Genomic DNA, 25685 nt, shown 5'->3' with positions numbered 1-25685 from the left:
TTATCTCAAGAGTGGGGTATCAAAATCCCATGCATCCCTCAGAGTCAGGGCAAAACTTCTTCTGCTGGTCTCACTCTTAAGTGTGGGGTGTTCAAAAGTGCAGGTTCTTTAGAGTCAGGCACACATAAATACTGGCTCCTCTTTTTCATCTTCAGACTCAGAATCTCAATTTTCCATCTGTATAAATGGGTAAAAAAATATCTACCTTATCTGGTTATTCTGATTGCTAAATAAGATGTTATCATTGAACACTCTCTACCTCACAACAGATCAGTATTTTTCCTTTCCTTTCCTTCCCTCCCTCCTTGCTTCCCTTTCTTCCCAAACTCTCTTAGCGTTTTTACAGCTAATTTTGAGAAAAGATGGAATTCTTCCGTGAAAATTTTTTTGTCCTTTGCGTGGTTGAACAGAAGTTTCAGGTGGGTGAATATGATATCTGTGTCTCCTCTTGGTACTCAGAACAGTATCTTTATTTAGTAATAATTTAGTAAATGTCTGTCAAATGAATGAACATATTTCAGGTAAAAAAGAGAGGACTTCGGGGCTGGCCTGGAGCATATGAGGTATCCACTGGGAAGTCTGGGACAGAAACCAAGGATATTAACTTCCACATGGAACCTGATGTTTCTGAAAGGTGAGGGGTCTTGGACCTCAAGTGTGCAACTTACAGAGTCGTCCATGCCCAAGAGGACCAGCAATGGGATGGTGGTCATCCCTCCGTGGACCCACTCCTCAAGAGACACAAAGCCGTCCCGGTCGTAGTCCATGCCTTGTAACATCTCCTTCAGTATCTGCGAATCCGTAGAGCAACAATTGTCCACTTTCACCCTCGGCTTCTCTGCCCGCCCCTGCCCTTTCCTTTCTCTTTTGTTCTGAGTTTTCTTGTGTTTTACCCCTTTCTCTCTGATTCAGAGTGAGTAGAGAGCAGTGACGGAGCAAACTGGGGTGAGGGGAACAGAGGTCCAAGCCTGGGTCTTCCCAGACCTGTGTGCCCTTAAGCAAGCCACCTGGACTCTCTGGGCTCTGTTTTTCTGCTTTGCCCATCTGCAAAATAGAACTAGCATTGCTGTGCTTGCAGCCTGGTAGCAAAAGATTAGGGAAAATGTATACAAAATGCCACACATAATATTGGTCTCATGGGAGCCCCCAATGTATGTAATAATTATTATTATCTGATGACTGAGAAAAATCTTTGAATTTCTTTCTAGCTCTAAATTCTCTGACCTATGAACCCCTGTTATAAAAATTCAGCTAGGGGGTATTATTAGGTATTATTATTTGAATTAGTCTACACTATTCCCCGGCCTCTAATTTTTCCTATCAGAGAAGTGGGAGGTCAAGGAGGTATAGGACCCCAAAGGAGCCACCTCTAAGAAGATGAGTCTGGGAGACACTCTACTGTAAACAAGTGTGTTTTTTCAAGTCCCACTCTTATCTTAGAAGCTCACTGGGAAGTCACCCCAGGCTGCTGGAAACTCACAGGCCTTAGCTCCGTGGGATCCCACTCGAGATACTGGGCAATGTGCAGCATCTGGCTGACAATACGATCCATCTCCTAGAAAACACCAAGGAGAGAACCCAACTGAAGATGTGTTTCCAAGAGTCAAAATCAAGCCCCGTGGGAAGATGGGCAGGGTGTCATGTGAGAAGCAGCTGGTACAATACACTGGCATTTCATCATGAGCTCGCTGTTTGTTTCTGCTCTTTATTTCTGCCTTGACCACAAAGCTCACAAGAAGCATAGACCGTGGATAAGCCAGAGGTATGCAGAAAGCTCACTGAACACTGACCTTCTCCTAAATCCACCTTCCTTCCCCTATTCTGCGCTTTGACTCAGCATAGAAAGCACTCCCGTTTCCTTCTTCTTTGTGATCACAGCTCCTAAAAATACTTACAAACCAAGGCACTTCTTCCCTCCCCCTTTTCCCACACCTCATTCCCACAGCTTTAGCAACTTGGGATTCATCTACACCCCTTGGGGGTCAGTTTCAGTTGGATGTAGGGCCACTGGGTTGGTCCTTTCTCAGGCACTATGATTCAGATTCTTTTTGGCATCTCCTTTGTATCCTTTGTATCAAGTCCAGCCCTGGGTCTGGGACTCCTGAAACAGGAAATTCATGAAGGCTATGCTTCTCTAATGAGTGAGCCTTTTGTTTGGTACCACGGCTAGGCTCCATCTAAAACCTCACAGAATTGCTGGATGCTAATGAATCAGTGCCCTGAGAGTCCCACGGAAACACACTGGACTGAGGAAGCATTTGCACATTTAGGGTACCATCTAGGATATTCATAATAAAGTTGATTTGGGGTTACGCATTGGAGAACTAAAGCAAGGGTTAAAGGTGTTACTTTCACCAGACAGAGTGCTGGGTGGGTCAACATAAGCAAGCTAAAACCCAACAGGGATTCTTAACATTGTATTTCATTTAAATTAGAAAATAGCCCACTGCAAAACTGCAGATGAGGCAGTAGGTTGGGAAAAGGAAGTGGGCAGTAAGGTGGGAACAGAGCCCAGCAGATGTTCCAGTGGAATATCTTGTCAATCTAGCAGTGTTCAAGATTCAATGTGAGCAAACAATGTGATTCTGAATTGGAGAATTAGACTTGATCTAGAGCTGTGTAAATGGGTGGGCATTTTCAGGAAGCAGAGTGGGCAGATTTCAGGAAGAACGAGTTCTCCTGATATGGATACTTAAGGAGTCCTGGAGGGGCAGGTTCAATTCTACGCCATATTTTAAGAATGGCATTGTCAAACTAGAGCTTGACTAGAGTGGATATTTAAATCTGCTTTACCAGAAATACTGTAGAAATTAGGAAATTGGAGCTTGGAGAAGATTTTAGGGAAGATGTGGTCAGATGTTCAAATACTTGAAGGCCTACTGTGTACAACTGGTACTCCGCTGGTCAGCTATAGAGGGCAGAAATAAGCTGAGGGACAGAGGGAGGGGAGAGTTGGAAGGTTGGCCTATTTTGACCTCACCATTGGGTTGGGGGAGGGGAGAGAAGGGCAGAATTGAGTTTTGTACTGAAAATTTCCCTGGTGGCCTAGAGGTGGCTTTGATGCCGGAAAGATGCCCCCTCTAACATCATCCTCAGCAGTGGATTGGCTGTTTTAAGGTAATAGGTGAATTCTCCATTAGTGGGAGTGTTCACAAAGAGGCTGGATATCCAACTGCCAAGGGGTCTTGGTGGGGAGTTGAGAGACAGAACTACTTTGAGACTTGCTTCAGTTCACCAATGGTACCCTCCAAACAGATCCAGAATTTAACCACTTCTCACCACCTGCAATGCTGCTACCCTAAGGCAAGCTACCTTCATTTGTCTTGCTTATTTTTACAGCCTCCCAACTGGAGGCACTGCCTACGTTCCTACAGTCTAGACTCAACAGAGCAGCTAGAGAGACTCTGAGGACCTAAGTCAATCATGTCACTCGTCTGCTCAGAAACTGCAATGGTTCTCCACTTCTCGAGAGAAAACCCTTGGAATCACCTGTAAGGCTTGAGAATGCTTTGCAAATGTCTTGTCCCTTCTCATTACTTCTCTGACCTCATCTGTTCACCCCTCCTGCTCCACTCATTCTTGCCTCCTCCTTAATCTGCTGGTATGCCAGGCACCCCTCAAGGACCTGTGCCCTTGTTGCTCCCTCTGCCTGGGAGGTGATTCCCCATGACTCACTCCCTTCAAATCCTTCAAGTATCTGCTCAGATGTCCTTCCCTCAGGGAGTCCTTCCTTAGCTCCTCTTGCTAAAACTGAAGCTCATCCAACACTTCCTTTCCCTTCTTTATCTTCCTCTGGTACACATGTGTATTGAACACATAGTTGACTACACTTTGCAGTGTGTGCGTTTTCGTTAGAATGAAAGCTTTACGAGGACCTGCATCTCTGTCCACCGGCTCACTGATACATTCCCAGGGCTTAGACCAGTGCCTGACATATATGAGATAATCAATGGGCATTAAACAAATGTTTAAGAGTCCACGATTCTCTGGTGGTTCCCTTGCATGATCCAACCGACAGCACTGAAATAGGGATCCCATTAGGACCATCTAGGGTTGAGAGGGAACTGGGATGATGCAGTTGGTCTAGTGGAGTGCTTCCCTTTCTTCGTCCCTCTGGGCTGTCTCAGCTCCATGCACTTCAACCTCAGAGCCTTTCTGGGAATGCATCCCATCTCTGACCCTGCCAGTCATGAGAACAGGACCTGTCTGATTCTGTCTGCCCTCTCCACTCTCTGCCTTCTTCCTTTTCTGCCCTTCTTCTCACCCTATGATCCCCACCCTATTCCTGCCTCTTCCTGAGAGGTGGGGGCAAGACTCAGGCTTCCCAGGTTTGGTGGGATGGGATGATGTGCTTGGAGAAGATAGAGTGAGACTCCTAGTGCTAGTGCCTAGGATGTGAGAAGAAGGCAAGGGCGATGGCCAAGCTCACCAGAAGTTACCTGCCTTCCTCCTGTCTTCTTGCCCTGCTCTCACTGCCTCTCCCCACCTCCTTTCCTCCACTCTTGAACTTCAGTAGGAAACTGAAGGAAGAATTTCTGAACCAACTGGGAAGGTAACTACATTTTACATCTCCCCAATCTGAGATTTTACAATTTGGGCTCCTGGAATGAAAAGGCAAGCTGGCATTCACTCTCCTCTGGCCTGGCTCTTTGAATGTTAGAAGGAGGGGGCTTCTATTCATCTCTGCAGCTCATATTGAGACACAGGTATTCTGATGATGGTGGAACTGGAAGTTTTTGAACTCTCCCTTCACCTGCTCCCCTCTCCCCTAGCCTTTCTTGCATCTTGGAGGAATATTTGGAGAGCTTACCGCTTGGTCCAGGAGACCGTTCTCATCCGAATCATAGAGACGAAACATGACTGTAAGAAACACAAAGGCGAGGCTTGAGGTCTTCCAGGCACCACGGATGGGCTGAGACTTTGCTGCCAGTTTTTAGGTCAGTTCTGACCATCACTGGGGCGAAGTCTGTTGCAGCCAACTAACCCACCCTCCAAGGTACAGAGTCTGCCTCCTCACAAAGAGGGTGGGAAGAGAGAGGAGAACCAAGCCACCTGGCTTCTAGGACTGTCTAAGCTCTTGGCTCAGTCTCTTTGACTGATGAGATCTGGATCATGAGTGTGATTCCCTATGGAGCATTCACACCTCTCACCATCATGGGAACACAACGCAAAGCAGATGCCCTGCTGGTGGTGGGCAGACACTGGAGTGATAGATGGGGCACTGCTTCCACTGCACATAGGAAGGGTGTGAAGTTAGACAGTTTCAGACCATGGCCCTGTCCCACCACCTCTAGCACATCAAAACAGTCACTTGTCTTCTTTAGATTCAATTTCTTCATCTGTAAGATGGAGATTAAAATAGTTTCTTTATCCTAAGTCTTTTTTCAAATGAAGACTAATATGTAAATGATATACCAAAATCTATAGTGCTTGGAATGTAGGAAACACTCAACAGATGTTATTTTTATTTTCTTTCATTAATGAATATTTATATATGGTATTTAATATGTATATCATCTTATGCACCTATCATTATTACTATTTAATCCTCAATAATATTATGAAGTAGTTACTATTATAGAAGCTATTGTATTTCTTTTTCTAAAATGTCAACATGTGATTCAGAAACATCCTCTGCCATGTTCTAACTGTAGAGAAGTGATGGAGGATAAGAAAGATTTGGGAATGAATTTTGGGGAAAGGACTAAATGTTCATTTATGAGATTTGGAAACTTGCTGTTTAATTAATCTAAAAGGTAGAGATTCTGTCTGTGGTCTCAAAAGTAAGCAGGGTGGGGAGCAGAGCTGAAAATGTCTTCATTTCCTTCCTATCCTTTGAAATGTTCCCTTGTGCCAGCCTTCTCCATGGAGCCTCCCCTGACCAACCCTTCACTCATGTAACTACTCTGGACCTTTCAGGATGTACCCAGAGGGTCACAGCACTCCTGTTAATTTGTTAATCTGCCCTTGTGTTGTCACTTCCTTCTACATGTTTTATGTCTCTGGACCTTGTGTATACAGTGATGTGTCTCTGGTTGGAATTTAAATTATTTAAAAGTAGGGTCATGGGCTTCTGATTCTTTGTGGCTCCTCTGAATGTCCTAGAGACACTCTGGGCCCAGGTGGCACTAATGTGGAGCCCACTTTGGTCTCACTGTGAGGAGTAGAACAAGGAAGTATGAGCAAGCATCCTTTTTTTTAGAAGCATGGCCTTGGGCAAGTCATTTAACTTTTCCATGCTTTCTTATATATAAATGACAAAATTATATATATATATATATATATATATATAAAATGACAAAAATCATGTCACTTTTCTAGGGTTACTGTGAGGTTAATAGTGCATTTAAAGTGTTTAGCAAAAATGAGATGTTCGATGTCGAGTTTTTTTAATTACATTGATAATAGGTGAAATTTCAGCCTATCATTTCCTATACACACACAAACCATTATTTTTTTTTAAAGGTTTAACTTGGTTTCAGTCACTAAAATCTGAGATGATTTGAATTTATTTGTCTTAATTAAAGAAAACTTTAAGGACAAATGACCAAGTTTCTGCAACAAAAAATTTCAGGGAAAAAAAGTAAAGTGTATGGACTTTACTTGGACCTCCAATTCAAATAAACAACATTTGAATTGTTTACCATGATGGGAAAACAATGAATACTGAAAATAATGAAAACAGAATGTTTGAAAATAGTAAGGAATCATTTTCTTTAGATGTGATAACAGTGTTGTGATTATATTTAAGGAAAAGTCATATGTCAGAGGTACAGACTGAGATATTTACAAATGAAATTATATGATGTTCGAAATTGGCTTCAAAATAATCTGGTGCAGGAGAAATGAGTAGGAGGTACACATAAAACACAACTGACCAGAAGCTGGTAATTGCTGAAGGTGGTTGATGGATATAGGGAAGTTCTTTGCATTCTCTACTTTTATCTGTACTTACATTTTTCTATAAGAAAAAGCTTTTAAAATCAGTTTATTTTTATTACCATTACAGGACTCAGTCTGAGAGGCACTCATATGAAAGAGTCTGCCATATCCTCTCTGGTAGTTATGAACAAATACAATGCCCCAAATCCAACCGAATGTGGGAAATAATCTGACATTTCCCTTTTAACATTAGTCAGTACAAACAGAAATCTGGTACATTTGCTTCCAAATTATCACTTAAGACTGGCAATTATTATCAAACCTGTGGGGTAGATTTTAAGCTTGGTTAATGAGCAAATGTTTCATTTTGTTTTTGGCAAGGGTTAACCTCTGCCAGACTTCTTGCTAATGTTTATTTCGTTGACTATTCCGATTATTGGCTGGAATTCTAACTTTTGCTATAATGCGTATACTTTTCCCTTAAGTCTCCTAAGATCCTAAGAGAAACCAAAATAATATATATTTTTAAACAAGACCTACCTATAAGCTGCTGTAAAGTTTGCCTGTAGGCTCGCAGAGGCCAGCGAGACCATCTCCAAAGTGATTGTCTGCGAGACTGCTCTTTGTGGGCTTTCCTTTCTGCTATTATTCTCCTTCTGAAGACTTGTTTTTAAAACCAAGCTCAACTCCCTTAATTAACTAGCCTTCTTTCTCTAGAGGCCAAAACACTTGGGGTTGGGATGGGTGGAGACATAGAAATAAGCTTTAACAAGGTAGAGGTTGATTAGGTCTCAAGGGAAAAAAAGGCTTCCTCATAGTTAAAGAATTGCTTGGGCATGGAACAGGGGAAGGAAAACAGATGTTGCAAATCTTCCCTTGAAAAATCTTCTAAGGGGAGGCAGCAGCTTTCTGATTAGAGGCTTTCAGGAAATCCTGCCAGCAAAGAAAGGGAGTCTTCACCTCTTTTAAAGACCCCTTCCCTTTCCAGATCTTGATTCTCAATACCAAGGTGTCAAATGCACCCCCGCCCTGTACAACTGGTACTGTGGTCCAGCGTAGATTCTAGGAAATGTTTATGTCACTACTGGTGACAGGGCAGATGACCTCCCTCAAGGAGGCAGTACCCACCTCCAGGATCCCAGATCAACCTCAGTTTAGAAGGATGGAGAGGACACTAGGTCTTCCTCTAGGAAAAAGTCAAAGCCCCTTGACAGGGTATGTACTTACACTCTAGCTTATCCTGAGGTCTCCCTGACTCCAGTAGGGACAGGTAACACACGACATCCTTCAGGTAGACTATGGGGGATTCTGAGCCTGAAGACGGAGCAACAAGGTTCCCCACAGGGGTCGCAGCCGCTTGGTTCTTAGCAGGCACTTGCTTCTCAGTGATCTTTGTTTCTGCATCATGCAAAATGAAAGCATCCAAGGACACAAGGTTTAGTAAATATGAAACCCTTGTTGCCCCATTCTTTTCATGGAAGAGGCAAGAATTTTATATAAATGTCTTCAAAGGCATGGATGATGTTTTCGATCAAATAAAAAAGATATGATTAAATCAGAGGTCCTAGAAATCCAGTTTGTAAGCTTCATACTTTTTGAAAGAACTGCACTCTGACCCTTTAAAGAGTCTATAGCCATATAAGAAATTCCCTTATGCTATGTGAATTTTTAGAAAAGATGACAGTGATTTTAGTAATATCAATCAGGTAAATGTCATTTAGCTTAATTTTGGGGGGAATACATCAAAGAGGTAATTTTAGCTGGGACTCCAAAAATCCAGACTATTGGTTATGTACCAACATACCCCTTCACAATTTTCTTCTCAAGTGCATTTAAAGATAAATAAAAAAGATAAAAGTTCAAAAGAGAAAACTGGGATCAACAATCAGCTAATTTCCAGAAACTAGGAAGAATTTTCACTTACTGAAAGCCTAATCAGTAGCATAAAGAAAGTGCAGAAAGTGACTTAATATACCACAGGAGTAGAGTAAGTTTTCCCTCTGAAAATTTCCTTCTTTTCATTCTGAAAGGTAGGAAAGGCCTTCCCTGGTGGCTCAGATGGTAAAGAATATGTCTGGAATGCAGGAGACCTGGGTTCAATCCCTGGGTTGGGAAGATTCCCTGGAGGAGGAAATAGCAACCCACTCCAATATTCTTGCCTGCAAAGTTCCATAGACAGAGGAGCCTGGGGTCTACAGTCCATGGTGTCGCAGAGTCAGACAAGACCAAGTGACTGGAATAGTGCTAATAATAGGAAGACCATTTCTTTGTCCTCTGGTTATTATCAGATTAAGAAATCTGATATTATTAACATTAATACTAACCAGAAAACCAGATACCTATATTTTACTGTGTGAATTATACTTTTTTGAGGCACTTTAAGGGCCATCTCTCTTTCCCCACCCTCTTCACATCCATGATCATAATATTGAATAAGGGGGTACAACTCACAAAAACCACAGGAAACAGTAAAAGGAAGACTGGTACTGGAAAATGCAACCTAAGTGTTGTACTACCAGGTAACAGGGTCTTGAAGGCATAAGCAGAGGGAGTGACAACCTCGATAGTAATGCCTGCTGGGGGAAGCAATGCCACCAGTACACTATTTAGAGAAGCAAAATGCCAAGCAATGGCAAACAGTTCATCTCAGGCCAACAGAGCTGTGCTACATGAAAGCCTTCCAGGTCCTAGAGGTTAGCTGTGGCTTGAGAAGGGAATTACCCATCACCCAGATGGACAGTGGGTGAGACCAAAGGTCGCTGACATACTCTGTATGGCACAGAGGGCCCTGTGAAGAGACCATGATGGAATCCATGAAACAGAGCTGCAAAACAAGGAAAGGAAGTTTTATCCTGAAATCTCAGAGGACCATATCTCTGGAAATGATTTCTTACTGGGCAGGACACTCAGTAGATTGCAAGAAGGTGCAACCTCTATTAAACAGGAGTAGAAAGCCTCAGGGGTGAGCCAATTGAGATGAAAACACAATAGGATGAAATAAAAACAAGGACAGTGAGATGGAGGAAATTGCTATGAAATTACATATGCATAGAAGTACGAAAATCTCTCTGGAGTTAAAGTTACAGAAAAACTTAAATATATAAGACAAATGTGAAAAATTCCTTGTATCAGGTAGCTCAAGTTACTGTTATATCCTCAAATTATTCATTCAATAAAACACTATTATAGTGACCCAGTTGGAATAAGAGGGACCAGTTTTATCCTCCTACTGATGCAACTAAAAAATTGGACAAAAGATACAAAACAATGGTTCATAGGACATTGACTATGGCCAGCACCAAAAAGTGATCCCAAGAGATGGGAAATGATTGAGGTGATCCCTGCAAATGCCACATCTTACTGACTGGAAAGTTTGTAGACTATGGCACAAGGAGGGAAACCCAGGGAGGTCCTGGAAATCTCTGTGAGTTGCAGAGATGGAGCTGGGAGTCTGGGGAGCTCACGGTGTGTGGAATTCACAGAGCAGAGCACTGGAGGGGAGGCAGCTGCACAGAGAGAACTCCAGCTGTCTCTGCAGAAGGTCCTTTTGAGTAAGTGGATGAGAGTTCCCTCAATTACTCATCTGAGTAGTGATCAGCACACATGTGTAAGGAAACTACCTGAGGCTGGGGAAGGAATCCAGATGAGAGGGAACAATCCCCGGACTGCACAGAGAGCAAGGCATACTGTCTATTTCCAGCAATCAATGTAGAAATCTCCTATACTTAATGAACCATTAAGTAGAGTACTCAGAAGAGTTTTGCCTTGATAACTGGGCAAAATTAGCCCTAGAGAAAATGCCTCCCTGGTCAGATTTGACAAAGCTTTAAAAGCTTGACCCCTAAAGGTCAAACTATTTCCAAGTAAACCGAAGTGTATCCCAAAACAAAGCTCAAGAATATTTATAGGAGCACAAAAATTTCTAGTACCAACACTGCAAAATTTTCAAAGTCTGGCATTCAATAAGATATTGCCATGTATACAAAGCAAGTATGAATAATAATAATGAGAAAAACCTATTGAAATGGATCCAGAATGATATAGATGATATAATAGATAAAAACTTTAAAACAGTTATTATAACTACATTCTATATATCCAAGAAGCTGGAGGAAAGATTGAACATGTTAAGTAGAGACATGAAAGATATTTTATGATGTTCACATCAAGTGTCTAGATATGATGTTAGATGAAAAACACAAATATACTGAGCAGTGTTAACAGCAGATATTGCAGAAGGAAAGATTAGTGAATTTGAAGCATTGCAACAGAAACTAGCCAAAAAGACTATATTAAAAAAAAAAAATCATACCAGTAAGCCGGTGGACAATTTCAAGTAGCCAAATAAACATGTAATTGGAATACTTAAAGAAGAGTCAGGAGCAGAAAAATATTAAAGAAATAATGGTTGATATTTTCCCAGATTTGTTATTTGATAAAAACTAGAGAACCTCAGACACAAGATGCTCAATGAAACCCAAACATAAGAAATATATATAAAACTACACCAAGGAACACCAAAATCAAATTGATTAAAATCAGTGATAGAAAATCATAAAAGAAACCAGAGAAAAAACATCTGATATGGAGAGAAGCAAAGATAAGAATGACTGTATTTTTCTTACTGGAAACAAAGCATGCTGGTAGCCAGTGGAACAACATCTTTTAAAAAGCACTAAAAGAAAAAAAACCTGTCAAATTAGAATTCTTGATTCTGCAAAATATCTTTAGGAAAAAAAGGCTAAATAAAGAACTTTTCAAATGTACAAGATATAGAGAGCTACATTACCAGAAATGGTAAAAGAAATCTTTTTACTAGAATTACAATCTATGGAAACCTGGATTTACACACAAGAATGATGAGCATTAAAACTAGTAAACCATGTAGATAAATATAAAGAATATTTAGATTTAATATAAAAATATAAAAAATATATTTTAATATATAATATAAAAATATAAAGATTTAGTTTATATTTTTTAAAAAAACAGCTTTTAAAATCTTTTAAAAAGATAGCTAACTATGACAATAACGACATGTGTGGTTGACAACATGTTGAAGTAAAAAAGCACAAAGACGTGGAGAAATAGAAGTATATTGTTGTAAATTTCTTATAGTATATGTAAAATGAAATACTACTACTTGAAGGTACACTGGCATAGTTAAAACTAAGATAAAAAAGGATATAAAGTAAAATCATAAAAATTCAATTAATTTAAAGGTATTCAGAAAAAAGAGCAAATGGGAATAAAAGAAGAGATTGGAAAAAAGAAAACAGCAATATAGTAGTTGTAAACCTAATTACATCAATTATCACAATAAATGTAAATGTTCTAAAACTCTAAATGGCAGATATTGTCAGAATGGATTAAAAAATAAGACCCCAAAACATACTTCCTATAAGAAAGTCAATTTAAATATAAAGACATAAATACATTAAAAGAATGAAATAAGATATACTCTGGTAACACTAGTTAACTAAGGTGGTTTTATCAGTTTTGAGGAGCCTGGTGGGTTCACTGGGTTACAAAGAGTCGGACACGACTTAGCAACTCACACTTATCAAACAAATTTCAAAACAAAGACTATTACTTGGGATAAAGAAAGTCATTTCATAATAATAAAGAGGTCAAGTCATTAAGACCACATAATACTCCTAAACATTCTACTTCCAGGTCTTTACTCAAAAGGAATGAAAGCTGTCTCTATGAAGACTTGTATATGAATATTCATTTTATTTTTAATAGCCCAAAGCTGGAAATAACCCAAATGTCCATTGATAAATGAATGGATAAACAAATTGTGGAATATCTATGTGTATACTAAAATACTAGTCAGCAATAAAAATACGCTAATTATTGATATACCGAATAACATGGATGAATTTTTAAATTATGCTGAATGAAAGAAGCCAGATGGGAAAAAGTACATACAGTATCAATCTATTCATATAAAATCTAGAAAATGCAATCTAGTCTATAGTGACCACAAGCAGATCAGTGGCTGTATAGAAATGGAAGTGGACACATAAGGAGGGTGGGAAAAAGGGACTATAAAGGAAATTTTTGAGCCTGATGAATAACTTCATTATATTGGTATGTGCTGATTTTATTGATGAATATAGACATAAAAACTTATTTACTGTACATTTTAAATGTGTATAATTCATTTTATGCCAACTGTACCTCAACAAAGCTGTTTTAAAATAAAATTATGTGCAGATAATGTAATACTTTATTACATTGTTGCTGTTGTTTAGTCAGTCGTGTCCAACTCTTTTGCAACCCCATGGACTGAAGCCTGGCAGGCTCCTCTGTTCATGGGATTTCCCAGGCAAGAATACTGGAGTGGGTTGCCATTTCCTTCTCTAGGGGATCTTCCTGACCCAGGGATCAAACCCATGTCTCCTGAGCCTCATGTATTGGCAGGCAGATTCTTTACCACTGAGCCACCTGGGAAGCCCAATACTCTACATAGAGCACACTAAAGGCTTCATGCAAAACCTATAAGAACTAATACATGAAGGTAAAGTTGCTGCTGCTAAGTCGCTTCAGTCCATGTGACCCCACAGACGGCAGCCAACCAGGCTCCCCCGTCCCTGGGATTCTCCAGGCAAGAACACCGGAATGGGTTGCCATTTCCTTCTCCAAAGCATGAAAGTGAAAAAATAAAGTGAAGTTGCTCAGCCGTGTCCGACTCCTAGCGACCCCATGGACTGCAGCCCACCAGGCTCTTCTGTCCATGGGATTTTCCAGGCAAGAGTACTGGAGTGGGGTGCCATAGCCTTCTCTGAGTTGGTAAAGTAGCAGGATGTGAAATTAATACACAGAAAAAATTTGTTGCATTTTTTTTACACTAAAAATGAAATATCAGAAAGAGAAAAAATTTTTTAAATCCCATTTAAAATTGCAATTAAAAACCTAGGAATAAATCTAACAAAGGAGGTAAGAATTATAAAACACTGATAAAGGAAACCAAAGATGATTCAAAGAAATGGAAAGATACCCCATGCTCTTGGATTGGAAGAATTAATATTGTTAAAATCACCACACTACCCCACACAATCTATAGATTTAATGTGATCCTTAACAAATTACCCACGACATTTTCTACAGAACTAGAACAAATAGTAGTGAAACTTAGACGGAACCACAAAAGACCCAGAATTGCCAAAGCAATCCTAAGGAAATAGAGCAAAGCTGGAGGCATAACCCTCCAGGACTTTAGAGGTACAGTAATCTAAACATCATGGTACTGGCACAAGAACAGACATATAGATCAATGGAACAGAACAGAGAGCGCCCAGATAAACCAATATGCTTGAGGACTTCCTGGTGGCTCAGACGGTAAAGCGTCTGCCTACAATAAGGGAGACCCGGGTTCAATCTCTGGGTTGCAAAGATCTCCTGGAGAAGGAAATGGCAACCCACTCCAGTATTCTTGCCTGGAAAACCCCATGGACTGAGGAGCCTGGTAGGCTACAGTCCATGGGGTCTCAAAGAGTCAGACATGACTGAGCAAGTTCACTTCACTTCACTTAACTTGAAGCTAATTAATCTTCAATAAAGAACAGAAGAATATACAGTGGAGAAAAGATAGTCTCTTTAGCAAATGGTGTTGGGAAAGCTGGAGAGCCAGATGTAAATCAATGAAGTTAGAATACACCCTCACACCATATACAAAAGTAAACTCAAAATGGTTTAAAGACCTAAATATAAAATAGGGCACCATAAAAACTCTTAGAAGAGAACATAGGCAAAACATTATCTGACATAAATCAGAGCAGTATTTTCTTAGATTATTTTTCCAAGGCAAAAGAAAAAGTAAACTTAAAATCAAATAATAATCAACATACAAGTTTTTGCACAGCAAAGGAAACCATCAACAAAATGAAAAGATGATTTACAGAACAGGAGAAAATCATCTGTCAGTGACAGATGATGCAACTAGCAAGAGGTTAATATTTTAAATATTTGACAAATGTGTGTTAGTCACTCAGTCCGTGTCCAAGTTTTTGTGACCCCATGGATTGTAGCCCACCAGGCTCCTCTGTCCATGGGATTCTCCAGGCACGAATACTGGAGTGGGTTGTCATTTTCTTCTCCAGGGGATCTTTCTGACCCAAGGATCGAACCTGGGTCTCCTGCATTGCAAGCAGATTCTTTACTGTCTGAGCCACCAGAGAAGCCCAAAATATACAAATGGCTCATACAATTTAATATGAAAAGAACCCAATCAAAAATTGGACAGAAGACCTCAATAGATATTTCTCTAAAGAAAACATATAGACGGCCAACAGGCACATGAAATGAAAGCTCAATGTCACTAATTACCAGAGAAATGAAATCAAAGTCACAATGAGGTATCACCTCACACTGGTCAGAAGAGCCATCATTAAAAATTGTACAAATAATAAATGCTGGAGAATATATGGGAAAAAAGGAACCTTCCTACACTGTTGGTGGGAATGGAAATTGCTATAGCCACTATGGAAACCAGTATGGAGGTTCCTTAAAAAACTAAAACTAGAACTACCACATGACACAGCAATCCCACTTCTGGGAAAAGACAAAAACTCTAATTCAAAATGACACACGCACCCCAATGTTCACAGCAACACTATTTACAATAGCCAAGATGTGGAAGCAACCTAAGTGTCCATCAACAGATGAATGGATAAAGAGGGTGTGGTTTGTATATAAACAATGGAATATTATTCAGCCATTTAAAAAGAATGAAATAATACTATTTGCAGCAATGTGGGTGGGTCTAGAGAATATCATACTAAGCGAAGTCAGTCAGTCAGAGAAAGAGAAATATTATATGATATCACTCATCTGCGGGATCTAAAAAATAATACAGGGAGTGGGAGGAGGAATAAATAGGAGATGGGATGAAGAGATATACACTACCATACGTAAAACAGGTAAGTGATGATGATTTACTGTATAGTACAGAAAACTATGGGCAAAGAACCCGATGCAGGAGACCTAAGAGACGTGGTTTCCATCCCTGGGTTGGGAAGATCCCCTGGAGGAGGGCATGGCAATCCACTCCAGTATTCTTGCTTGAAGAAGCCCATGGACATAGGAGCCTGGTGGGCTACAGTCCATAAGGTTGCAAGGAGTTGGACACGACTGAAGTGTCTTAGCACACATGCATTCACAGGAAACTATATCCAGTATCTTGTAATAACCTATAATGGAAAATAATCTGAAAAAATATACATCTGAATCACTTTATACACCTGAATACACCTGAAACTAACACAGTGTTATAAATCAACCATACTTCAGTTAAAAATGTTAACATTATCCTTTTGCAAAGACATTTTGGTTACCAGAGCTGTGACTGGATCTTGAGCCATTGTTTAAGTCCTCAGTTTGGCCTACTGTTCAGTCCAGCAGTGGAAATGCTGGGGTGCAGAAGGATTGAGTGGCATGCGGTCCCAGTGGTGTCCCACCTGCTCATGCTACCTTACATGAAGTACCCCTAACCCATGGCCATTGAGCACATCCCTCAGGGACTACCCTCTTCCAGAGCACAGAGGTTCCATCCAGATGCCACATCACACTCTCTTCTTAGTGATGGTTCTTGGGCAGAGCTGACTTGTTCCACCTTCTTTCTAAGTCTCTCCATTACTTCATGCCTTCCAGCTGGGCAATGTGGAAAGGATACCAGACTAGAAGCAGAAACCTGGGTTTGTGCTAAATGATGTGTGATCTTATAAAAGTAGGCTTACTCCCCATACTCAACCTCAGTCTTCTCATCTGTTAAAAGACAGACTTGTATTAAAATTGATGTTTAACAAAAGTTATGAATGACATGAAAAATGTTTTTGAATATAATGCTAAGTGAAAAATCTGGATCCAAAATCATATATATACAATCTAATTCCAGTTATATAAAAAAATTATGGGAAAAAAAGACCCCTACAAGGATAGGTGTGTGTGTGTGTGTGTGTGTGTGTGTGTGTGTGTGTGACAGCACTGGAAGATTTAGATGATTTTGTTGTTTCTTTCATTTTCCCATACTCTTAAAAAAATTTTTTTTTCTTTACAATGTGTTACTTTTAAATTAAAAAATGGAGAGATTTTCCTTAAGACTCCAGTAGACCAAGCTGCTGAACCATCTCAACTGCCTGAGGAACCAAATAAAAACCAGGAGAATGAAGTTTACGCTGTGTATCCCATTCTGTCCTGGGCATTCAGGGAGGGGTGAGATCGGCCTTTCCTGAGCTGACACTCTGACAAGGACAGGCTGCTCGAGGCCCTGAGCTGACCTCTGGACTCGGTGAAAGGCCCTCTCAGCTATGCTTATGGATCCAGCCATGCCCCCACCTGGTTCTAGGAATGAATAATTAAAGTGGGTGGTTGTAGAACTGAGCTTGGAGCTTGATCTGGTAGGTCTACATAGGCCATATCAAATGAGAATTAAGTTTCTTCCTCTGGCTTCTGCTGGGGCACCAGGAAAAGGGTGAAATTTTCAACAGATGGCCTGATCTAAAGTGACTCCAGAACTTGGCTCTTTCTTGTTGGCAGAGGCCCCTCTCTGCGGTGTCCACCTGTCCCTACATTCTTGTTTCTGCTGAACAGGGGCATCTAATTAAGACATTTGTGGAAGGTGGCCCAACAGGAAAATAATTTGCTACTTAAAATCTCAAGTCTCAAAAGATGAAAAAATGTTGTACACTGCCCTGGGCCAGCAGTCAGATAACTGTCCTTTCATGACTGAACCACAGAAGGCTAGTATTCTCTCTGCAGAGGAAAACAGTATCTGACAAATCACTTCTCCAGGAGAATAACTTCCTCTGGAAGTTACTATGAGAGTCAAAATGATACAAATAAAGCAAATAAGCATGGTGGTCAAATAAGCCAGCCAACCTCTGTTATCGTCAGATATCACATAATGACAACCCTCACTAAATTCTTAGAAACTTCAGCCACAGAAACAAAACCCTGTCCAGACAATCTGGAACCTCAGGGAATGAATGTAACTTCTCTCAGGCTCCTCTTAAAGTTCCTGATACTTGGACTAAGAAAATCTCTGGACGAAGAGTCTGGGTAAAGAAGAAGACAGCTTTCTCAGTTGATTTTCTTGCTGAGAGTTTAGAGTCTCAAAGCTTCCAGTTTGACGCTTTTCTTTCTACCACAGAATAGAATGATTTATGTCATAAAATGCTCTATTACACATAAGATTTAAGATTTATTTATGACCTATCCATTCTGACCAGTGGGCTCTGGACCTAGCATGCCTGAGTGAGATGCTGGGCAGAGGAGTGGGTGAGCCTAAACTTTGTAGTCGTGCCCTGCTACTGGCCGTGAAGACCTCGGGGAGGCAGCGAGGCTTTGAATTTTGCTTTCTGAAGCTCTAGGAGAAGCCTGGAATTTGATTAGTTTATGATCCAGAGGCAAGTCTCCTTTCCCAACCATGTTCTGCTTTCCATCTGGAGTGAGTGTTTGATCTCATCAGTCCTTCAGTGACACACTGAAACTTCTATAATCCTCTAGCTGCCCTTTTTGCCATGACCAGAAAAAAAGATCAGACCTACATCCAGCATCGGCTTAAAGAAATTCTCTCATCCTAGGTCCCTGTTACAGTCAGTTCTCATTCTGTGTTATCTTTAATCTATCCTGCCAGGTATGTATGTATTTAGATAGATAGATATCGAGGTAGGTTTGAAAGTATTAGTCACTCAGTTGTGTCTCTGACCCTTTGTGACCCCATGGACTATAGCTAGGTAGGTAGGTAAGTAGAGAGATACATTAAAACTGCATTCTTTATCTGTTGGGCACATCTTAAGAGCTGGAGTTCACCAATGTGTATCAATCTTTTCCAAACAATCATGCAAAGGAAAAGAGGTCTGTCTCCCTTAGTCCAAAAGCAACCTGGGAAGGAGACAGTCCCTGAGGGTCCTTCCATGAAAAGGGGATGCCCAGTGGATACATTTGGAGACTGAGGGTATAGACTGAAAGAGATTCTGACAGACACAATGAATTGAGAATAGGGTGACTTCTGGAGGGTGGCCTGAATGATAATTGCTGAACATTTGCTCTGTTCCAGGCACTATTGTAAGCATCTTATACACATAACTCACTTAACCTCTGTATTAACACTTAGTGTCATCTCATGTTACAGATGGGGAAACTGAGGCCCAGAGACATGATCCAAACATACCCAAGGTCATAGAGATAGATATTGTCAGAGCTTGGCCTCAACCCCAAGAACTCTACCTCTGAAGTCCAGATTCTTAGCCAATAGTCTTATTGTCTGACCCAGCTTGAATTGATTGTACCCAGGAAATTTGTATTATATCTTAGAACAGAGGTCAAGGAGGATAATATTTTCTTTCCTAGGAGCTTCTGCCCTTGGGACCGTGACTGTCAATGGAGGAACGGCCTCCCTTTGATAAATGTGCCAGGGAAGATTCTCCATCAATCATGACCCAAGAGCCGGTGCACAGACAGCCAGGCATGATGACAGTGGCCCCACGAGGAGCGCAGCCTTGATCATTGCCTTAGGACCTAAGCAGACTGGTGCCTTTATGTGGAGACAAACCTTAGTCTAGGCATCTCAGGAGAGACCATTGCTTCCTCTCTCGGTGTAGGAAAGAGCAGCAGCTTGGGGTCTGAACAATCCTGGGTTGAATCTCTAGGTCCACAGTCACACAGTGGTATGGAATCTCTTAACGCCTCAGTTCAGTGTGTGAAGTGGCGTGATTACAAAGGCTGAGGTGAAACATGCAATAAAAGTAGGTGCCTGGCAAATGGATCGTCAAAACAATGTTAGCCGGCTTTCTCTTGCTTCTCTCCACTTGTTCAAACACGTGCATGCAAATATTGTTGGAAATCAACCAAGCCTGTTCTCGCCTTCTCACCCTACGCCCTCTTAGCCATTCCATGAGAGAGTCATCTCCACCTCAGCCCTATAGCCACTTCACACACACTCTCTGGCTCTGTCTCTCTTTCTCTGCTCCCCTTCTCCCAAACCCCTATGCATTCTCCTTCCCCTGCAACCCTTTGGCTAGGCAGATCCATCAGAAGTAAACATCTAATGAGCTGTCGGAAGTCCTGACCTGCCCTTCTGAGTAGATGAGAACTTTTCAAGGGTATACTGTTACATGGAGACAAAATTGCTAGTCAGATTTACCCTTGCCCCCCAGGAATGAGGTTCTGCCCACTCCTCCCCCAAAGACTCACCCATATCAGGGGCACAAGCTTCATCTGCTTTGGCAGCATTATCTGCATTCTGTATGTCGGAATCTGGGGAATAAAAAGAAGATATCATGACCAGCCCCTGTCCTCTAGGTTTTTTGGGAGGTAGGAGACCCCACAAAGTCTGGATCTCTTGGGGTATACCAGTGTCTCTGGTGTCTGCTGGATTCATGCTCACTTATAGGAGTTGGCTGTGTCTTCCCTGCTATAGCCCAAACTCCAGAAAGGCAGTCACCACACCTTCCCCGCGCTAACACCCTCAGGGCACACAAGCTGACTGCGCTCCCCAGGAACTGGCAACTTTTGTGGAAGACCCACCCCCACTGCCATACATTATGTTATGCCTCCTATTCCCCACCCTCTTCTCTGATTCTGAGTGGCAGGCATTATGAGAGATCTGTCAGACAGGACTTCCTGAGAGGGCAGGAGTCCTGATTCCTTGATCCGCATTCCCTCCTCCCCGCCATAGTGAAGTTAGCACGCACAAGGGATCCTCTGGGAATGCAGCCTGAGCCTGTGGCAAGTGGGTCAGAGCTGCAAAATCTCCCTTCTGTCTCGGGGATGCTGGTCCAGGTACCTGCGCCACTGGCCTCGCTGTTGCTGGCTCCCTCCTTTGGGTGCTCAGGGGTCTTCTGTCGGGGCTTCTGGCTGAAGGCCAGGAAGAGGTGTGTGCTCAGTGGCTGAGGAAGGTCCACCTCCAGGTATGCCTTCATGAACAGCTTGAAGACATCATAGCTGATTGGCTGAGAAGGGATAAAGAGGGAAATGTCAGTGGAGAGACATGGAAAGACAGAGAAGTGAGTGGGGAGAGAAGAAGGAGGAATTGGGGAGCTGGCAGCGGAAAGGCAAGTTGGAGGGAGTGGAGTGATTGTTGGGGGCAGGAATGAGAAAGCTCAGCGTGTGAAAGAGAGTGACAGGTACAGGAGCAGGGGTAGGATGTAAGTAAGAGAAAAAACTGGTGGTTACATGTTCGGGCTTGGTAGGACACGAAACCACAGCAGGCTTTGGTAACAAGACTTGTCTAAGTTTAGGCAGAAAAGGGGGCAATGGAGAGTGAGCCCTGGGAATGAGGGCTCTGCTTGAGTCCAGCCCCACATGAGGGTCTTGACTCTAATGAGCAGGGCTAGGTCAGTGCCCTGGAGTCCTAGTTAAGATGAAGACGAGGAGAGAGGGGAGAGGGAAGTGGGGAGGGCAAGACAGGGGCATGGGATTAAGAGGTTCAAACTACTATGTATAAAATAAATAAGCAACAAGGATATATTGTATAGCACAGGGAAACACAACCATTATTCTGTAATAACTTTAAATGGAGCATAACCTATAAAAATATTGAATCACTATGCTGCACACATGACAATAATATAATGTCATAAATCAGATGTACTTCAATTAAAAAAAGATGAAGAAGGATGTAGTTGAAAACACAATGGAAAGCAATTGCTCTTCTGTGGTATGTCAATTTTCCACTTATACTGTGAGGGATGTGATTCCTTGGGATTCAGGTCCCAGAAAATAAAAAGGGGACAGGCTCCATCTTTCATTACTTTCATAATTGACCTTCTTTGGAGAAACCTCAAGATAACAGGGGAGGGTGTGTGTCTGGCTTAGTTGTTCTCAAAACATGTCCTTGTGAAGGTTTAAGGCTCCAGGAGAGAAGAACAGGATGCCAAGGACAGAAGGTGGAACCAAGAAACATGCCCCAGATGAGCACCTCTCCTTGCTGTATGTTGCCCAGTGCTGCCTGGCTTCTGGTCCCAGGTTGGGAGCACTGCCAGAAAGAGCTGCTGCTCTCAGCAAACACCCGACAACAGCAGCGCGCAGTGAGTCATCACTGGCTTGGGTTTTGATGGCATCAGATTTTTCATCAAATCGGCAGATGCTCCTGGAAATCATCTGAGGAAGTGCTGCTCCAAGATCCGCTGTGCAGGCTTTTGTGAACAATAGAGATAAAAATCCCTTTTTGGGAGGCTACTTGGCTCTCCCTGAAAATGTGAATAGCATTTAACCCCTTGTCTCTTCTGGAAGATCTGAGAGTCTTCCCAGAACCAGGAGCTGGCTGGCACATGCAGCATCAGGTTTGTGATACTAAGTCTTGGTCCTTAAAACAAGCAACACTCTTTGGACCACACTGGAAGGGTGCTTGCAAGGTGGCTTCTCTTTAGCTTCAGGGTGGGCAGTTCAAATATCTCCCTGGCAGAGTGGAGGAAGCCTGATTTGGTTGGACAGAGGATAATGAAGGCTCTTACCAGAGGAAGGATTTCCAAGCAAATGGTGGGCTCACATTTCTGGGATAGCTCTCAGTCTCCATCTCTCTCTCTCTGCCTTTCCTGAATTTTATACTCTTTCTGTCCTGTCTCCACTACCTCAACACTTCAGAATGTCTCTTCCTTGCACATCCTCTGCCATTTTCCTAGTTCACAATGGCAAAATCTTCTCCTACTTTTCAAATGGAACCCACCCAATGTGACCCTGGATTTTACCTTCTCTGCCTCTTATGGCGTATCCCAGCACCTGCTTCTCTACCTGTGAACATGTTCAGATCACTCTTCCAAAGAAATTATTGGTGGCTTGAGCTACTAGCCTGTGCTTCTTCCCTTCCCCTTCACACTTCTCCTCACCTCCTTAACCCATTCAATTTGGATTCCAGTGCATTACCTCCGAATCTCCTCTCTTGAGGGTTACAAATCCAATTATATTTTTTTTAGATTTTCTCATCTTTATTATTAATTTATTTTAAAAGGCTTTTTTTTTTTTTTTTTGCATTGTCCTTCTTTTGCACATTTTAATCAACAAGTACTATTTGACAATATAGCTTTGAGCTCCAAAATGTTCTGTTAACTTTTTTGGGGTTGGCCTCAAATTGAAAACTATCAGCATAAAATATTTCTGGAAAATAGAGTGTACTAAATGATTTAATAAAAATGAAATTCAGTTGAAGTCTTACATAATGCTCTTAAAAAACCAAAACTGGAAGATCTTCAAACAAGACCAATGTAAGATTCAGGAGAACTTGTGACTAATCTAAGGTCCACCACATTTTCCTCCTTGGGTTTTTCTTCAGCAAACTATGTAGGGCTGGACCAGAAGATCTCAAGCTGTAAACTGCTATTAGGTTCTTTCTTAAACTGGCTCCTCTTCCTGACTGTGCTGCTGTGCTGTGCTTAGTTGCTCAGGCCTGTCTGACTCTTTGTGACCCTGTGGACCATAGCCCATCAGGCTCCTCTGTCCATGGGGATTCTCCAGGCAAGAATACTGGTGTGGGTTGCTATGCCCTCCTCCAGGGGATCTTCCCAAATCAGGGATTGAACCTAGGTCTCCCACATTGCAGGTAGATTCTTTACCATCTGTGCCACAAGGGAAGGCCTCCTAACTGTGCAGTTTCTGTTAATGCCAATGGCAGCATTATCCTCTCAATATTCCAGGCTCAGCTTTGAACTCCCAGTTGTCTGAGATCAATTCTTGTCTCTTCCCTTCTTTCTGCTGTTCTTTTGCAACTTCTGTCATATCCAGGTCTTTTTTGTATCCATGGCCCATCTGCCACCAACCTGACAAGGAATGTTGAAGGCCCTCACATTCCTGGTTTCAGACTCCGGTTTCATGTATCCCATCTGGGCCACTGCAATGCCCCTCCAAGCCTTCTCTGCCTCCACTTCCATCTGTTAGCCCTCTCATCTTTCCCATCCTTGCCAGGTTGATCTTCCCAAAGCTCAATTCTGATCAGATTGCTTCCCAACTCAAAAACTTTCCTCAGCTTCTAATTACCCATGGGAGAGTTGAGATCACTTGTCTGCAAACTTTTAAAATCATGTGCCCTTCTGTTAAGATTTTCAAACATACACTCCCATTTATCTTCACTTACACATTGTATACATGTTACTGTGCTCCTCTACTATACATTATAAAAGACAAAGAAATTAGAAAAAAATTGATGTAAATAGAAGATCTAATATGCAGAATTGCTGCAGTCCAGTGGATCATCCTGTTCACTCCTTGAGTACTTTGGGATTCAAAGCTCTACTATAATCCCACTCCAACCTAGGTTTGTAGCCACTCCAAGCTCGGAGACCATTCTGGTCTTTTCTCCTCTGATTCTCTACGTGTACCTCTACACACTGATCTCTGTGTTCTTTCCTGGCCAGGCTTTCATGTACTTACATGAACTACTTTCTTGGCCCAACTCAGATGCCACCTCTTCCAGAAAGCCTAGTATGATCTCTTGTGCCTGAATTGCTCTACTTTTCCACCTTGGTTCCTGACTTGCGACGCTCACATTGCTACCCTATAGTTGTTCATGACACACACGCTAAAAGGTAGGGATTTGTCTTATACCATCTTTGTATCCCCCACACCACCTATCATGGTATTTCCTAATAGTATTTTAATGGATGTTGGGTCTCTAGTTGGTATACTTGCTGTCATCAATTACTGTGGGGTCTTTTCAATCAATATATATGTACTGAGTCTCCCAGGTACAAGACAGAGTGCTAGGCACCAATGTGGAACACACTGGTGAATTAGGCATGAGTCCATACTTTTAAGAGACTCAGTGGTAAAGGTACTGAAATAATTCTAATACAGGGTCAACAGTGGTGAGTGCCATAGAAGAAAAACCAACAAACTGTTAGAACTTAGAAAACAGTTATGACTGAGCACATGTTCAATCACGTATGGCCCTGTCCTGGGAACAAAGTGGTACAAAACAGGCACAGAAACACAGAGCATTCACATCAGAAGAGCTCAGAGTGGACTTGATCGCCTTATATCACCAAGACTCTGGAAGTTAATCTGCCTCAGCCATTTCACAGCAAAGTGAAACCAGAAGCCTCATCTTCCGACTCCTGGTCCAGTGCTCCTGCCATTTTATCTGTCCAGGCCCCGGGGCTGACATCCTGCTCCCTGCCAGTCCCTCTAAGCACCTCAAGTTCAACAGGCAAGGAGATGTGACTAGGGGCCACTTTTAGTGACATCTGGGTTGCAAAAGAATACGTTTTTTTTTTATCAGTACAGACCAGGTTCAGGGTAGCTGCCTGGTTATTGTGTGATGGGTAGGAAGTGGCTGGTACGTTGCTCAAAGCAGATAACCAACCGCTGTGCAGCACACTGGCAATTCTCAGAGCCCTGAGTAATATCTTAGACACTGCCATTGCTCAGACTTTTTTTTCTTTTTCCCCAGAAAGTGTGACTTTCATGTGGAAACTAGCTAAGCAATTGTTAATTCTTCTACAGGCTAAAAAGGAAGGAGAACGAGATGAAGAGTCTGTTGATCACTGTCTTGCTTAAGTCTTGAAACAACCATATGAGATGGTACTGTTACTGTCATGTGGTGGATGAAAAAATAATTCTGGAAACATAACTTGCTCAAGCAAGAGGCAGAGCTGTGCTTCGTGCTAAGATGCTACCAGGTCCCCCTACCTTTTTGGCTTCACTGTTTCTGTCTACTTTCTTGAGTCTTCAGTGGCACTCTGTTCTCCAGAGAATCACGTGGTGCCAGCGGGCAAGGGTATGCTTATCATGGCCACATGCAGCCACTCTACAAACTTTCCTTTCTGGCCTCGCTTTCCTAAGCAGCCTGCCCCTTCCAACAGCTA

The 25685-nt window shown here is 41.9% G+C and overlaps 1 protein-coding gene across 4 annotated transcripts in view; it reads right to left on the bottom strand.

Moving 5' to 3' along the window:
* The window catches only part of DGKG (diacylglycerol kinase gamma), a 222935-nt gene that overhangs the window by 129361 nt on the left and 67889 nt on the right, over positions 1-25685 (bottom strand). For all 4 annotated transcript variants that reach the window (XM_061413305.1, XM_061413297.1, XM_061413298.1 and 1 more), the window contains exons 4-9: positions 20675-20840; positions 20083-20145; positions 8110-8280; positions 4811-4860; positions 1481-1555; positions 669-791 (exon numbers count right to left, since the gene is read on the bottom strand). In XM_061413305.1, the coding sequence (XP_061269289.1) occupies positions 669-791; positions 1481-1555; positions 4811-4860; positions 8110-8280; positions 20083-20145; positions 20675-20840 (648 nt within the window). The remainder of the gene's footprint in view (positions 1-668; positions 792-1480; positions 1556-4810; positions 4861-8109; positions 8281-20082; positions 20146-20674; positions 20841-25685) is intronic.

This window comes from Bos javanicus, chromosome 1 (assembly GCF_032452875.1).
Source record: "Bos javanicus breed banteng chromosome 1, ARS-OSU_banteng_1.0, whole genome shotgun sequence".
Lineage (NCBI taxonomy): Eukaryota > Metazoa > Chordata > Mammalia > Artiodactyla > Bovidae > Bos > Bos javanicus.
Note: the sequence above shows the minus strand (reverse complement) of the source record. Positions and strands in the feature narration are given on the sequence as shown.